General features: G+C 40.5%; 1 protein-coding gene across 4 annotated transcripts in view; it reads right to left on the reverse strand.

Moving 5' to 3' along the window:
* Window positions 1-12,844, reverse strand: part of FAM168B (family with sequence similarity 168 member B) — a 37,302-nt gene extending 24,458 nt beyond the window's left edge. For 2 of the 4 annotated variants that reach the window (XM_023259194.2, XM_023259195.2), the window contains exons 1-2: window positions 12,636-12,794; window positions 5,868-5,948 (exon numbers count right to left, since the gene is read on the reverse strand). In XM_023259194.2, coding sequence (XP_023114962.1) covers window positions 5,868-5,937 — 70 coding nt within the window. In that variant the 5' untranslated portion in view covers window positions 5,938-5,948; window positions 12,636-12,794. Of the gene's footprint in view, window positions 1-5,867; window positions 5,949-12,323; window positions 12,380-12,635 lie in introns of those variants that run through there. The other 2 variants (XM_023259193.2, XM_045033556.1) reach the window with 2 other exon arrangements.
* Between the last annotated feature and the right edge of the window lie 4,213 nt (window positions 12,845-17,057).

The raw sequence follows: 17,057 nt of genomic DNA on the forward strand, positions 1-17,057 counted from the left end.
CAAAGTGAACACTACCACCTGCATCACTATTCCAGAAAAGAACCCCCTGCTCAGCCATGAGGAGTATGTGGGCTGACTCCCAGGGCCACTTCTGCCTAATGAGGGCCTCCTCTAACCACCAATCCTTCCCTCACAGCTCTCCCCTGAGCTGGCTAAGACCTCAGCAATGTGTAGCACAGTCCTGAGGCTCTCCCTACCTGATTCTGCTTCCTCTTCATTAGACCTTTCACAAGTATTATCCTCCCCCCCCCAAAAAGCCTACTTCTCTAATTCTATCTGTGTCCACCACGTTTTGTGTAACAAAAAGAGAAATTCAAATACATGGACATATTGGCATGGGGGCATGATATGAACTGAATATGCCCCCTCCAAAATTTGTATGTTGAAACTCTAATCTCCAAATATGATAGCATTTGAAGATACTCAATTACAGTAATCATTTCACAGTGTATACATATATTAAACCATCATATACCCCTTTAAAAAAAACATGTTGTACAACCTAAATATATGTAATTTTTACTTGTCAATCATACTCAATAAAGCTGGCTTGAAGAATATAAAGCTCAATCAGTAGGCTATCTTGCCTCACAAAGGAAGACATCAACTGGACCACTTACAATTCTTATTTATATTTACATTTATATGCAAGTTAGCTAGCATATAGTGCAATAATGATTTCAGGAGTAGAATCCAGTGATTCATCACCTACATATAACACCCGGTGCTCATACCAGCAAGTGTTCTCCCCAATGCCTCTTGCCCATTTAGCCCATCCTCCCACCCATAACACCTCCAGCAACCCTGTTTGTTCTCTGTATTTAAGAGTCTCTTGTGGTTTGTCCCCCTCCCTATATTATTTTTGCTTCCCTTCTCTTATGTTCATCTGTTTTGTATTTTAAATTCCACATAAGTCATATTTGTCTTTCCCTAATTTTGTTTAGTATAATACTCTAGTTCCATCCATTGTTGCAATTGGCAAGATTTCATTCTTTTGTATTGCCGAGTAATATTCCATTACATATATTTATATATAACATAAATATACATATATCACATCTTCTTTATTCATCACTAGATGGACATTTGGGCTCTTTCCATACTTTGGCTATTGTCAATAATGCTGCTGTAAACTTTGGGGTGCATGTGGCCCTTTGAATCAGCACTCTCGTATCCTTTGGATAAATATCTAGTAGTGCAATTGCTGGGTCATACAGTAGTTCTATTTTTAATTTTTTGAGGAACCTCCATACTGTTTTCCAGAGTGGCTGCACCAGTTTGCATTCCCACCAGCAGTGCAAAAGGGTTCCTCTTTCTCCACATCCTCACCAACATCTGTTGCTGCCTGAATTGTTAATTTTAGCCTTTCTGACAGGTGTGAGGTGGTATCTCACTGTGGTTTTGATTTGTATTTCCCTGATGATGAGTAATGTTGAACATTTTTTCATGTGTCAGTTGGCCATCTGGATGTCTTCTTTGGAGAAGTGTCTATTCATGTCTTTTGCCCATTTCTTCACTGGATTATTTGTTTTGTGGGTGTTGAGTTTGATAAGTTCTTTATAGACTTTGGATACTAACCCTTTATCTGTTATGTCATTTGCAAATATCTTCTCCCATTCCATGTGCTTTTAGTTTCGTGATTGCTTCCTTCACTGTGCAGAAGCTTTTTATTTTGATGAGTTCCCAGTAGTTCATTTTTGCTTTTGTTTCCCTTGCCTCCAGAGACATGTTGAGTAAGAAATTGCTGCAACCGAGGTCAGAGGGGTTTTTGCCTGCTTTCTCTTCTAGGATTTTGATGGCTTCTTAGGTCTTTCATCCATTTTGAATTTGTTTTTGTGTATGGTGTAAGAAAGTGGTCCAGGTTCATTCTATTGCATGTCGCTGTCCAGTTTTCACACCATTTGCTGAAGAGACTGTCTTTATTCCATTGGATATTCTTTCCTGCTTTGTCAAAGACTAGTGGGGGTGTCTGGTGGCTCAGTTGGTTAAGTGTCCAACTGTGGCTCAGGTCACGATATCACAGTTTGTGGTTTGTGGTTTCAGCCCTGCGTTGGGTCCGTGCTGACAGCTCAGAGCCTGGAGCCTGCTTTAGATTCTGTGTCTCCCTCTCTCTCTGCCCCTCCCCTGCTCATGCTCTGTCTCTCTCTCTCTCTCAAAAATAAACATTTAAAAAAATTTAAAAAAGAAAAAAAAAGATTAGTTGGCTATACGTTTGTGGGTCCATTTCTGGGTTCTCTATTCTGTTCGATTGCTCTGAGTGTCTGTTCTTGTGATAGTACCATACTATCTTGATTATTACAGCTTTGTAATACATCTTGAAGTCTGGAATTGTGATGCCTCCAGCCTTGGTTTTCTTTTTCAGGATTACTTTGCCTATTCGGAGTCTTTTCTGGTTCCATACAAATTTTAGGATTATTTGTTCTAGCTCTGTGAAGAATACTGGTGTTATTTTGATAGGGACTGCCCACCTCCAATTTTAGTACACTGTGTATTGCACTGAATGAAAAAACATTAGGCATGCGGAGACAGGACCACATGGCTGAGAAACAAACAAAAAAGGGGACAACTGACAATAAAAACAGACCCACAGGTGATTCACAGACTGCAGTCACCAAACAAGATCTTTAAAATGACTGTGATTAGTATGTTGGAGAAGAGAAGATTGGAGTACATGAAAAAAGTCAATTCAATAAATGTGTTTTATAGCAAACTGGAGAAGAATTAGCAGGATTAGTGAAATGGAAGCAGGTTGGTACAAAATATCCACATTAAAGCTCACAGAGGGAAAAAATGTAAAAGACAAAAAAATGCAGGACACAAGAAACAAGGTAAAATGATTTACTACACTTATAAATGTAAGTCCCAAGAGAGAAGGGAGGAGAAACAAAAAAATACGTGAAGAATCACTGTTACTGCTATTTTGAGGAAAAAAAAAAAAAAAATCAACCTACTGAGGCGGTTTCCGGATAAAATATCCACATTAAAGCTCACAGAGGAAAAAAATGTAAAAGACAAAAAAAACACAGGACAACAAGAAACAGGTAAAATGATTTACTACACTTATAAATGTAAGTCCCAAGAGAGAAGGGAGGAGAAACAAAAAAATTCGTGAAGAATCACTGCTACTGCTATTTTGAAGGAAAAAAAAAAAAAAAAATCAACCTACTGAGGCGGTTTCCAGTGTTACTGAAACACACACTCAGTACTGTCTATGGCTGCTTTTGTTCTGGAAAGTAGGGGTTGTATAGTTTTAACAGAGAGCCACAAAGCCTGAAATATATACTACACCTGGACCTTTATATAAAGTTTGCCAATCTCTGCTTTTGGCCAAAGAACAGGAACAAAATTTAGGTATCTTGCACAGAACTGGAATATGAAAGGCAATCAATATTTTATTAAAAAGACTATCAGGCAACACTAATACCATAGGGTTTTGCCTATTTCCGTTGCTCCAGATCCACCCAGGATTCTCCTCAGCTATTCGGCATTCTGTTTAAACTAGTCTGATGACTTAAAGATAGTAGGTCTTATTACTAAAATTTCTTTTTATCAATTCCAGAAAATTCTGTCACTCCTTTTCTTCTAGTCTCTCTATTCGACCTTATGGAGCTCTTAATTCTCCCCAAGTCTTCTCATTGTGACATCTAGATTTCTTAAATGCTCTCCTCTAGCCCTCCCCCCTTTCATATTTGGCATCCTGGTTCTCCCATTTAGTGGTGTTTTACCACCTGAATTTTATTCACATGCCATTCCTTTTTAAGTTCCTTTGGTTCTTTATGGTCACCCCACACACACACATACCCATGTCTAGTTCCCCTCTTATATTCTGATTCTTTCTTTTTGATCTCCAATTATTCTAAACTTGTTTGTGTGATGTGGTTTCTACCTGATGTTCTATTCCTGAAGTCTATCATGACTGGTGACTCTTACTTGCATTGTTAACAGGCAGAATTTCGTGAGAAACCCACACAACCTGGAATGGGAACATATGCCTCCAGAGCAGTTCTGCATTTGCTGCTGTCAGGTGCTTAGGGGTAATGAAGGCTGCAGACTACTTTTTATGTTAGTTTCTCAATTATGGACCCCTGGTAAGTCTGGGTAATACAAAGTGGAGCCTCCAATATCTCTGACTGGTTATAAAGTGTTAGGAAGGATTTCCCCCTTCCTGGAGCCCAAGCAGAGATAAAATTCCCTTGTGGAACCAGTGAAAGAACTGTTTTAGTCTACATCTTCCCTGGGAGTATGACCCTCTGGAGGAACAAGATTGGTGTAGGGTCCCACTCCCAACTCTCAGCCTCACAATGGCCTCACTTTCTGTCCCCTTGTGGGATGTTAAAACCAACTAAGAGCACATGCCCCAAGACAAGCTAATTATCAGCTCAATGGCCAAATGCACTGGTTTTTATGTCACTTTCATATTTAGCTAGATATTTCGCTCACTACCCTGCAAGTTCAGTTGTATATTTTTTAAATGTTTTATTCAATTTTTTAAAAATATTTATTTTTAAGAGAAAGAGAGAGGGGCGCCTGGGTGGCGCAGTCGGTTAAGCGTCCGACTTCAGCCAGGTCACGATCTCGCGGTCTGGGAGTTCGAGCCCCGCGTCGGGCTCTGGGCTGATGGCTCAGAGCCTGGAGCCTGTTTCCAATTCTGTGTCTCCCTCTCTCTCTGCCCCTCCCCCGTTCATGCTCTGTCTCTCTCTGTCCCAAAAAATAAATAAACGTTGAAAAAAAAAAAAATTAAAAAAAAAAAAAAGAGAAAGAGAGAGCATGCAAGCAGGGGAGGGGCAGAGAGAGGAGACAAGGATCTGAAGCAGGCTCCCACTGACAATAGACAGCCCAATGTGGGGCTTGAGCTCACTAACCGTAAGTTCAAGACCTAAGCTGAAGTTGGATACTTAACCCACTGAGCCACCCAGGCACCCCTAAATGTTGTATTCAATTTTCTAGAGGTTTTATAGCAACAGGATTTTAAGGTTATCTGTTCCACCATATTATCAAAACCCACAAAAAAATTTAACATTACAAATAATTATTCCTTGGGGTGTCTGGGTGGCTTAGTGGGTTGGGCGACCAACTCTTGATTTTGGCTCAGGTTATGATCCCAGTGTCATGGGATCCAGCCCCGCGTCAGGCTCCACGCTGAGGATGGAGCCTGCTTAAGATTCTCTCTCTCCCCCTCTGCCCCTGTCCCCTACTCACACATGCTCTCTAAAATAAAAAAATTAAAAATAAAAATTAAAAAAAATAAAATAATGACTCCATGTTAGATGTCACCAACTAGGATGACCATTTGCTGTTTTCAACCAATCAGCTCCTAGTCCCCCAAATTTGCTTTACTGCTTCCCTCACAGCCCAAGTTTGACTAGCTGACTCCAATAAGGGAGGAATATGCCTCAGACCTGAATTAACCAGTAGAATCTCCTTCTGGCCCAGGGATGGAAGCTGAGTGCAATCAGAACACACCCCAGGACTGGTCTGAATAGAGAACGAGAAGCCCCATGGGGGTTTCCTATAGAGCAGATGTAACAAGGCTCATAGCCAGTATACTGGTGGGAGTAGCTGAACACCAGAGAGAGACCACAATGGAGAGAAGTGTAACCCATGACCAATACTGAGCCAATCCTGAGGAAGTGAAGCTGAGTCCAGGAGGCAGAAATCAGATCCCAGTACCACCTGTTGGAGCCACCAGATCAAGCTTTGACCAAATCCAGTCCTACCTCTTGATTTTTCAGTTCCATGAGCCAGAACATTTTCTTCCTTGTGTAACTCACTTTGAGCTAAGTTTGTCAACTAGAAGCATTCTTAGGGACATGGAAATTTACTAAGTGCTCAAAGTTCCGTAACAAAACAAAGTTTTACTTGCTTACCTGGATAACCAATTCCTTTGGCATTTGCATAGGGAACCCCAGAAGAACCAGGGCTATAAACAGGATTCATGATTTCAAGAACTAAAAAGGAAAAAAAAAAGTGATTTAGCCAAGCACTTTTATTCTCTAGTTTTTCTCCAACATCAGTCTCAAAATAGCAGACAGCAAGAGTCCCTCCTCTAGTCTACTAAAAACAAGGCATCTAAGGCTGCTGCCAATCTACTTAGAAAAGGAAGGCCAGAAGTCCTGATGAGCACCCACCTAATATTGTAAACTTTCCTTCACAGCTTCTTCAGTCCATAGGAAGTTAAAGGGAAAAAGTGCTCTCTACGGCCCTACTTAAACCAGTGAAAAAAAAAAATCCTTATAATTTAAATGTCCTTATAACAAAGAATAGTTAAGTAAACCAGATCTATTCAGAATATGAAATATTGTACAGCTACTTTTTAAAGTGTTTAAGAACATGACTGACATAATGTTATATAGAAAAAGGAAGGGAATGATGCTGCATTATGTAGTATGATATCAAATCTGCACCCGCACATAGTATAGGCACAGGCATGTGTACTTCCAGCACAAGCAGAAAAGATCTGGGAGAATATAAAAATATGAACAGAGACTGTCTCTAGATGGGGTGGGGTTAGTGTTCTTTTTGCACTTTTCTTTGTTTCTTAAATAACTTTTGTTAAATATATATTTTCTTAAAAAGAAAAATCAGCTACAGCCCAGCAACTCTATTAACCCATTCAATGTTTTTTCACAATCTTTTTCCGTAAAGTTCAACTTACCCAGCTACAACCATGAATTTACCCCTTCCTCAATAGAAATATGATTCTCATCAGTATCTTCAGCAAGCTCCTCTGAATTCTATCGCCCAAAGTATTTTCTGAAAGTGAGTTTAATCAAGACTATTCTGCATTCCTCGTCCAGTAAGTCACTCACACAAATTTACATGGTAGTAAGGATTAAGGGGGACCCTAAATTTAAAAATAAAAACACCACAGGGTGGGGGGATGACAGGCAATAGGTATATGGGAATTCTCTGTACTTTCTGTTCAATTTTGCTGTGAACTTAAAGCTGCTCTAAAAAAGTCTACTTAAAAAAATTAATAAAATGTACATGTATTTACTTGTTTAGTGTGTGCCTCCCTTACCACATCCCCAACTAGAAAGTGGTCCCATGCAGACGGCGAACAGGGACTCAGTCCTATTTACTGCAGCACCAATAACAGTATCTGGCACAAAACAGGTGCAAGTACTTGCTGATTTTCTTAAAAAACACATGCACCTTCAAATACTGTAGGTATCAAATTCCATTACAAAGACATATTGCAAAAATTAACTACCTCAAGGTCTCAGCTTACCCGACTCATTTAGCATATTCATAATCAAGCAGTTCAATACAAAAAAAAATATACAAGGTCCCATCCTTAACCTTTGTAACAAGTTCTAGTCTAAATTAGGAATAAATTAGGAACATCTGTGATTTGGATATTCATTATCTGAAAAACTAATTTTTTTTTTAAACTTCTAAACCAAAAGGCAGGTGCCAACTTTACCATGACATTCACAATTACAGGTAAAAGATAAATCTAGATTAGTACAGGCCAACAGTACTCTCTGCAACTATGAGGATGCTCTCTGTGCCTTCCAATATGGCAGCCATTAGCGAAAAGTAACTACTGAGCACCCAAAAACATGGCTTGGCTACTGCAGGATCTGATTTTTAAATTTATCTGACTCAAATTTGTTTTCCTAAAGTTTATTTATTTATATAATCTCTATACCCAAGTGAGGCTTGAACTCAAGACCCTGAGATCAAGAGTTGCACACTTCTCTGACTGAATCAGCCATGCACCCCTCAACTTAAATTTAAATAGTCATATGAGACTAGAGGCTATCACAATGAATGGCACATGTCTACAATACAGATGACAGAAAATAATAGGCAGCCATAGAAAGCAAGCAGGAGAATTAATTATGTATCTTATCCCACAGTTTAAGAATAAGCAAATTGGCAATAAATAAATAAATAAGCAAATTGACAACTTCCAGTCCCTATTGTCCTGCACTTTTAACCCATTCTTAGTGGATGTACAACATAAGAATTGTGGAAACCCTCACAAATTCCATCTACCTCTGTAGCTCAACTATGATCTCTAGAAAGTGCATACCTTCCAAAACTGTTTCTCTATCCTGTGCCAGGATCTAATTTCATTTACTCAACTGAATTCAAGATAAGCAAAGCACTATGCAAAGGCCACAGAGGAAAAAAGGAAAAAAAAAAAAAAAAAGCAAGTCACAGTCCCAGTTCTGAGTTTACAATCTAGGAAAGTGCTGTCCAATAGAAGTTTCTGTGAAAACATATGACAGAAAAGAAAAGAAAAGAAAAGAAAAGAAAAGAAAAGAAAAGAAAAGAAAAGAAAAGAAAAGAGAAAAGAAAAGAAAAGAAAAGAGAAAGAAAAGAAAAGAAAAGAAAAGAAAAGAAAAGAAAAGAAAAGAAAAGAAAAGAAAAGAAAAGAAAAAAGAAAAGGTATGGCTACCCTGTCCACGTAAAGTAGCCATTAATGGCTGGTTAGTGAATACTTGAAATGTGGCTAACACATGTAAGGAACCACATTTTAGTTTAATTTCAACAGTCACACCTAGGTGATGGCTATTATACTGGACAACCCAGTCCTGAAAAACAAAAAACATGAATAATGGTGATATAGAACAAACAGTAGTAACAGCCACATTAAGAGCCATAAAAGAATAAAGTATTATGAGGGGTGAGGGGAGAGAGCAAAAATTCAACAGGTGAGGGGGGGAATGAATGGTCAGAAAAAACTTGAATTACAGAGGTGATATTTCCAACAAGCTCTGGACAAGCAGGATCCCGAAAAGCCATAGAAGTGAGAAAATACAAGATGTACTTTAGTAATACTGGGCAGTTGGACTTGTAAGGAATCAGCAAATATGGTTATGGAAGTGGGGCTGAGTAGGAGATGTCATGGAGTAGGCAATGAAGCTCATGAATAGCAAAACAATTTAACACAAGCATTACTATATGATCTGGTAATTCTACTCCTTGGTAAATACCCAAGAGAAACGAAAACATATACATCCACACAAAAATTTGTACACAAATGTTTATAATAGTGTTATTCATAACAACCAAAAATTTTAAATAACTCAATGAAGCACTGAATACCACAAGGCTCTCCTGCCATAAGGAGCTCATAGCGTACACCAGTAACACAATTCTACTGTACATTTGCCACTAAAAATGTACAGAATTGCACCTGAATTCTCAATACTATAAGTTCCAAACTACTCAAAAGTTACACTTCCTGAAAGCACTTTTACTTCCCCAGAGGCTAATGTTTCCTAGAGTGATTGAAAGTCTTTAATGAATTAAAAATTACAGGTTAAGAAAATACAACGAGACTGATAAAAAAAAGGTTGCAGTTCCCTCTCCTATTCAATAAAAAGGCCTGAATAATATAAAGACAAAGTCCGTGAACTAATGTCAAAAAGATTCTTAGGTTACTTTTCAAATAATGAGACTTCCCCAAGATTCTGAGGCTCAAGGACAGGGAAAATAATTTTCTCAGCTCTGTCTCCTTGCATTTCATCAATGCTTGGCACACAGGTATCTTATATGTATCTTCTGAATGTTCTTGAATAAAATAACTAATAGAAAATATAACTTTTCACAGCAATAAATGTGAGATTGAGGGGTGCCCGGCTGGCTCAGTCAGTCGAGCATGGACTCTTGATCTCTAGGTTGTGAGTTTAAGCCTCATATTCGGCACAGAGCTTACTTTAAATATATGTATATGTGTATGTATATATATGTATATATATTTTTTCATATATATATATATATATATATATATATGAAGTTGAAATGTTTATTTAAAATATAACTCAGAATTTAGGGGCACCTGGTTGGCTCAGTCAGCTGAGCACGTGATCCTTCTTTGCTTTTGGCTCAGTTCATGATCTCACACTTTGTGAGATTGAGCCTGGCACCAGGCTCTGCCAGGATTCTCTTCCCCATCTCTCTCTGCTCCACTCCTGCTCGCCCATGCTCTCTCTCTCTCAAAATAAATAAACTTAAAAAATATATAACTCACAATTGTTGAAAACTTCTGTTTACTGATTAGTGGATATGAAAGCTGAACCCACTGGCCAATCTTATCATCATCACAAGTCAAACTATTTAACACTAACAAACCAAAAGGGGGCATTTTAAAAATCAAATGACCCAGTTTCTTCAGTAAGTCAAAGGTCTGGAAAAAGGTAGAGGGGTGGGGAGGGCAGTTCTGGATTAAAATAGATTTACACATAAAAGTCATTAGGTGGATTTTGTTTGGATTTTGATTTATATTGAAAAAAACTGTAAAAAGATTTTACAGTTATAAAAATGTCCTCTAGAATGTCCCAACTTTTGGGTTTGTCTGATTGCTTCATGGTGTTGCCCACCCTATTCCTCCAATTTGTCTGTAAACTGGAAGTTGGATGTATAGGATCTATTGATGCAGACTGTAATTTTTTTTGTAGCAGTACCCTTAGGTGATGCAGAGTACTTCTATCACATGAGGATGCACGTACTGTTAAATAGTTTGACTTGTGGTGATGATGTTAAGATTGGCCAGTGGGTTTGGCTTTCACATTCACTAATCAAATATAAAAAAATTTTAAGTGTGCACACTCGTTCTCTCTTAAAACTTTTTTTTTTTTTTTTTAAAGAGGAGAAAGTTCTCAACTCCCTCAAACTCTACCTTCACTACTGAGGTAGAAATTGGAAGAAATTCATGTATTTCTACACAGGAGTGGAAAGACTTCAAAGGCATATACGTAGAGTGGAACACAGATATCAGAAATATAACTATTACTCTTTTAGGTTAGTGTTCTGTTGTTTTAAAAGTGCTCTCGGGGCGCCTGGGTGGCGCAGTCGTTAAGCGTCCGACTTCAGCCAGGTCACATCTCGCGGTCTGTGAGTTCGAGCCCCGCGTCAGGCTCTGGGCTGATGGCTCAGAGCCTGGAGCCTGTTTCTGATTCTGTGTCTCCCTCTCTCTCTGCCCCTCCCCCGTTCATGCTCTGTCCCTCTCTGTCCCAAAAATAAATAAGCGTTGAAAAAAAAAATTAAAAAAATTAAAAATAAAAGTGCTCTCAACTGATCTAGGAAAAGAAGCTGTTTATGTGAGAAATAAAATTTCCCTTTAAACTACAAAACATACAAAAAATTATTTTTACAACGCACTTAAGTTCTTATTTTCCAATTCTAATCCTCTACCTCTACTACTAATTTTCTCAATGTTTGAAAATCCAACAATTTTGGCATTACAATTCTAACCATAAAGTAGAAATGAGTTGAAAGGCAGGTGTAGAGCAGAACAGTAACTAAAAATCCTAACAAATTTATCACGGCCTGGTAAGAGGGCAGGGGCAGTAAGAGCTACAGCAACAGATGGTGCTTCTCCTGAGTTGCAGGCACTCGCCTCACACACAGAACCCAATCTTTCCACTATTTCCAAAGGTAGGAGCCAGGAAGAGCGGATGCTACCTGCTCAACACTTTTAGCAATTGCTCCTCAAGGACACCCATCAGAAGGCACAGGCAGCTGGCTCTGTCTTCAACTCTTAAAGCCTGCGGGGACGTCTATCAAATTTTAGCTTCCATTTAGTCACAAACACAACTAAACATTAGCAACATACAAACCCTCCCACCAAAGCAAGCCCACTTTATAAAGTTTAAGGGAAATCTTCACAGTGTGTACTACAGTAGCTTCAGCATTAGGAAAAAGAGCTTTAAATTGTCCAATTGGCTGTCAAAGCAAAAACAATCCATTACTTACTCACCAAAGTTGTAAAATGGATCCCTCTTATTGCTCACAGCAAAAACTTTCAAACTTTTTTACGTATTTGAGAAAATAATCTCAATTACACGATGACTTGAAAATTTTAAATGTGGAAATGAGACAAACCTTTTCACTTATAATTTTTTCTTGCATGCCACAAACACTCCCGAATATTTTCATGTACGACTTTAATAAAACATTAACTCATACGACCCATTAAGACGCACACTTGAGTACGCTGTAAAAGAAAAATAACGTTTGCGGACATGCTGCAAAGATTCACCTCTTTAAAGTTAACCCAACGTCCTTTCTGAAATTAAAAAGCCTTTCAAGCTGGAGGGCGAACACTAAGCTTCTGCCAGGCAAATAGAATCATTTTTACTTTGTAGGTAGACAAGGTGACTAGTTTACACATTCGAAATGACTGCAACCACAAGAATCCCAAATCTAAGTTAGAGAAAACAACACCCTGCAGCCTCCCCATTTTTCATACGTTTTCCTGACCTGATCTAAGTCGGACCTTAAAAAGACCCAGCGAACATTCTTGTACAAGGACTCCACCTCTCACCAGCCACCTGGGCAGCAGCCCCCCACCACCCACACCGCACCTGCCCGCGCGCCAGTCCGCGCCCAGTTCCTCCTCCCTCGGGCCCCCAGAGGCCCGGTCCGTCCCACCGGACAAAGCACAGCCTGGGTTACTGCCGCGGGTGCCGCCAGGCCGTCCCCCCGCCCGGGCACCAAGCGACCCTAAGCCGCTGGCCCGACCTTGGCGCCGCCCCAGGCCGGCCGCACAAAGCGCCGCACTTCCGGCCGGCAGCGCCGCCGCCCGAGCCCGCCGCCCGGGCCCGCGCTCAGCCCCGGGCCAGACAGGGCGCAGCGTCCCGCCCCGCCCCCGCCCGGGGGCGCCCGCCCGCACTCACCGCGCCGCGGCAGCCTGGGCCTCGATGACCAGCGCACGCCGGCCCGGGGCGGGCTCGGCGGTAGGGCTCGGCGAAGGGCGAGCGCCGCGGAGACCTGTTCTGATGCGGGGGCTGAGCCGCGAGGCCCCCGTCTCCGCCGCCGCCGCCTCCCCGGCCCGCGCTTCCAGTCTCTCCGCTCCGCCCGGCCCGCCTCTCCGCAGCCCGCGCTCCCCGCCGACGCTGCGCAGCCACCGAGCCACCGACCTCACTTCCGCCTGGAGCGCGCCGCGGCGGGGACGCGCCGGGCACGTGACTGTACGGCTCCGTCCAGACTTGGGTGGCGGCGTGCTCGCTCCCGCCGGCGTCTGAAAGACGCCCGGATGGAATCTGCGGGGAGCACCGCGTGGTGCGACCCCTGGCTGGGCTACCCCAGGGTCCGTCGTGCGAGCTTGTAGGGCGAGAAGCCCGAGCAGCTAGCGGCGCCCGTGGGGACGTCTGTGTTGACCTTAAGGAATAGGTGCTTACTATGGACTTTTTCCTCGCGCCATTTTTGCCTTTCTAATGCAATATGGAAAGAACGTATTGGAACATAATTACAGAATTGTACTGATTTCTTAGAAAAAATGCATTTCATTTCGTATTTTTAAAATACGTACGATCCTGCCACTGCACTGCAGGAACCTGTGTGTAAATGCAGACGGCAAAGGTGCAGTGGTGGTGTGTGACCCGGTCCTGGCTGTGATGCCCAATGGTGGCAACTGAGTAGAAGGCTCACTCAGCACCCCCAGCCAGGGCTGGTGTGGTGGCGTGCAGGTGAAGTGCTATCCCACAGAGCCGCATGGGAGCCCGGCCTTGAACACCCTAAGGACCGTCGCAACAAAGCACGTCCCAGCGACGCTGGGGCACCACGTAGAGGCTGCGGGCATAGGCACTGACTGCATTCACTCTGCTAATCATTGTTTCCAGTGCTCTGCATTCCTTAAGTCATTTAATATTTGTGATAAATCATTTTACAATTGAGGGAATTAAGACACAAAGAGGCTGACAAGCTTTCAAGAACACGCTATTAGAAAGTCCATTAAGGATTCAAACCCCAACATCTGGCGTCAAAGCGCTTGCTTTTAAAGGGGGAGTTCTGAGTTTTAGTTTTCCCAGAACACCTCTAGCTGCTTGCACGACATTAACAGAACCTACAAGGTCCTAGCCTGAACTGAGAGTCCGTGAGTCGGCTGTGGAGAAAGGTGGAGGAATCCTGAGATGCAGGCTGAGATGGGTCTCTTGTAAGGGTCTGAAGAGAGTTGGACAATCCTGTGGGCCTGTACTCAACAGAAAGAAACCAGCAGTTTATCTTGCTGACTGTGCAGGTAACAACCGGATCTGGAGGACACTCACTATATACAGTTCCTAAAGACTCTACCTAGCATATCTGTTAAGAGTTCTGGGTACAGATTAAAGTAGTCTCAAAGGAGATGATTCCTGGCAAGCTGTAAATGTTGACAGTTGTAAAAAAACAATGTTACTTTTTAAAACATCCATGAGAATATAAACACTATGGTGATTCAATTCGCATTTTTTTCCATTTAAAAAAGACATGAGTAAATTCTATAACTAAAAGTTTAATTGCTCCTTTTTCTCCTTCCACTGCCCCCACAGAATTTTACCCTAATATATTTGTGTGTTGAGCATCTTTTCTTTCTTTGTTTTTTCATTGTTCTTTTTTTTTTTTTAAGTTTTATTTCCTTGTTTTGTGAGAGAGAGAATGGGACAGAGGATCCAAAGCGGTCTCCCTGCTAACAGCAGAGGGCCCGAAGTTCAAACTCACAAACCCATGAGATCCTGACCTGAGCTAAAGTCAGATGCTTAACCGACTGAGCCACCCAACTGCCCCCTTTTCTTTCTTTCTTTCTTTTTAAATTACCGGTTTCTGTCAGGATAACTAGGAAATGCTCCAAGACCAAAACCTAAGTGTCTTCACACAACAGAATTTTACTTCTCACTTACACATGAGGTCAAAAGCAGGTGGGATTGTCTGAAAAACTATACAAACAATAAGAGCATTCAGCAAAAACCAATAATCAAAATGAAAAAAATATATAGCTATCATGTATCTAAATAACAACCAATTAAAAGATATAATGAAATGGTATAAAAGATCAATAGTATACAAGGATACTTACAGGATAGATAGATAAAAATAAATAAATAAATAAATAAATAAAATGACATAATACCTAGCAATAAACTTTCATAAGAATTGCACAAGATTGATGTGAATAAAACTTTGAATAATCCCTGAATGGCACAAAAGAACACTTAAACATGTGGAGAAAAACATATTCTTGGAAAAGTGGATTTAACATCAAAGAGATGTCAATGCTCCCTAAGTTAATTTACAAATTTAAATGCAATGCCTATAAAACGCCAATAATTATTTTTAACTAGATGAAGTGATTCTAATTTACCTCTAGGAAATAAGAAGAATTAAAAGAAAGAATCTGCCAGGAAAACTTTGAAAATAAAGAGTAATAGGGAAGGAGCTGGCAACTAGACGTACCAAATAAGAAAACATATTTAAAAGCCTCATTAAAGGGGCACCTGCCTGTCTCAGTCAGTAGTGCATCTGACTCTTGGGGTCATGAGTTTTAAAAAAATTTTTTTAAATAAAAGCCTCAATAAAGCAGTGTGTCACTGAAATACGAATACACAGACTAATGATATATATAACGTTAAACCCAGAAATACACCCAAATAATTTTGGGAAGTCACCAGGGATAAAGATCAATTATTCAATAAATGGCATTGGGACAAAAATATAGCCATCTGAAAAAACATAAAATTGGGTCCATACCTTACACTATACTAGAATTAAATCCAAATGAAGAAAGATATGAATGTATAAGAAGAACAAGAAGAAAACATGGGAAAAAATCCTTTTTAATCTTAGAGTAAATAAGGCCATTCTAACTCCTGTTTAAAATCCAAAAGCCACATTATGAAAAACTTTGGTTTGGCAAAAAGTGCCATGAACATAGTCAAAAGACAGATGATTAACAAGGAATAAATAGTTCCAACACATATGATAGGCAAAGGGTTAATCTCCCTAGCATAGAGAACTTTCAGAAGTTAATAAGAAAAAAAATCCTACAACTCAATAAAAAAACAATGAGGGGAGTTCACAGAAAAGAAAGTAAATGGCTCTTAATCACATGAAAAAAATCCAACCTCACTCAAGAGAAGAATACAAGTTAAATTTCTTTGAGATAGCATTTTCCCCCATTTGATTGGCAAGCATCCAAAAAATTGACAGTACACCTTATGAATGTGGCTGTGGGGAAGCAGGCACATTGCTAGAGTGTAGAAGGGACCACTTGATGTATTATGACAAGTATACACAAAATATTTGACTCAACAATTCTACTTCTGGGAATCTGTCTATAGAGATGCTTGCTGGTGTAAAATGAAATAGGCGCAGTTGCAGTATTTTTTTTTTTTTTAATTTTTTTTTTCAACGTTTATTTATTTTTGGGACAGAGAGAGACAGAGCATGAACGGGGGAGGGGCAGAGAGAGAGGGAGACACAGAATTGGAAACAGGCTCCAGGCTCTGAGCCATCAGCCCAGAGCCTGACGCGGGGCTTGAACTCACGGACCGCGAGATCGTGACCTGGCTGAAGTCGGACGCTCAACCGACTGCGCCACCCAGGCGCCCCTGCAGTATTTTTTAGAGTAGCAAAATATTGGAAACAACCCTAGTGTCCATCAATAGGGGACTGATTGGCTGGTTCATCTATACAATAAATTACTCTATAACTCAAAAAAGAAATGAGCAACCTTTCTATAAACTGAAATGGAGATACCATCAAGGTAGATTGTTAAATAAACAAGGCAAAGGATGGAACTGTTTCACAGGCTGAGTTGTGTTCCCCCACCCCTAATTCATATGCAGAAGCCCTAACCCCCAGTACCTCAGAATCTGTATTTGCAGATAGGGCCTTTAAAGAAATAGTCAGGTTAAAATGAGGTCAGTGGGGTGGGCCCTAATCCAATCTGACTGATGTCTTTATAAGAAGAGGAGATTAGGATACAGACAACACAGATGTATGGACAGCCATGTGAGGACACAGTGTGAAGGGGTCATCTACAGGCCAAGGAGAGAGGCCTCAGGAGAATCTAACCCTACTAGCACCATGATCTTGGACTTCCAGCCTCCAGACCTGGGAGAACATAAATTTTTGTCATTTAAGCTGTTTTTTTGTGTGGTATTTGTTACAGTAGCCCTATTCAACTGTGTTAAAGAACATCATGATGTTCTTTAACTGTTAAAGAACATCATGTAAAAAGGGGAAATGAAACTATGTATTTACTTGTGTATGAAGACAGACATAATTTCTAAAATCCAAGAAACTAACAGCAGTGATTTACTGTAATGAGGCTACGGACAGAG

Source organism: Felis catus, chromosome C1 (genome assembly GCF_018350175.1).
Source record: "Felis catus isolate Fca126 chromosome C1, F.catus_Fca126_mat1.0, whole genome shotgun sequence".
Classification (NCBI taxonomy): domain Eukaryota; kingdom Metazoa; phylum Chordata; class Mammalia; order Carnivora; family Felidae; genus Felis; species Felis catus.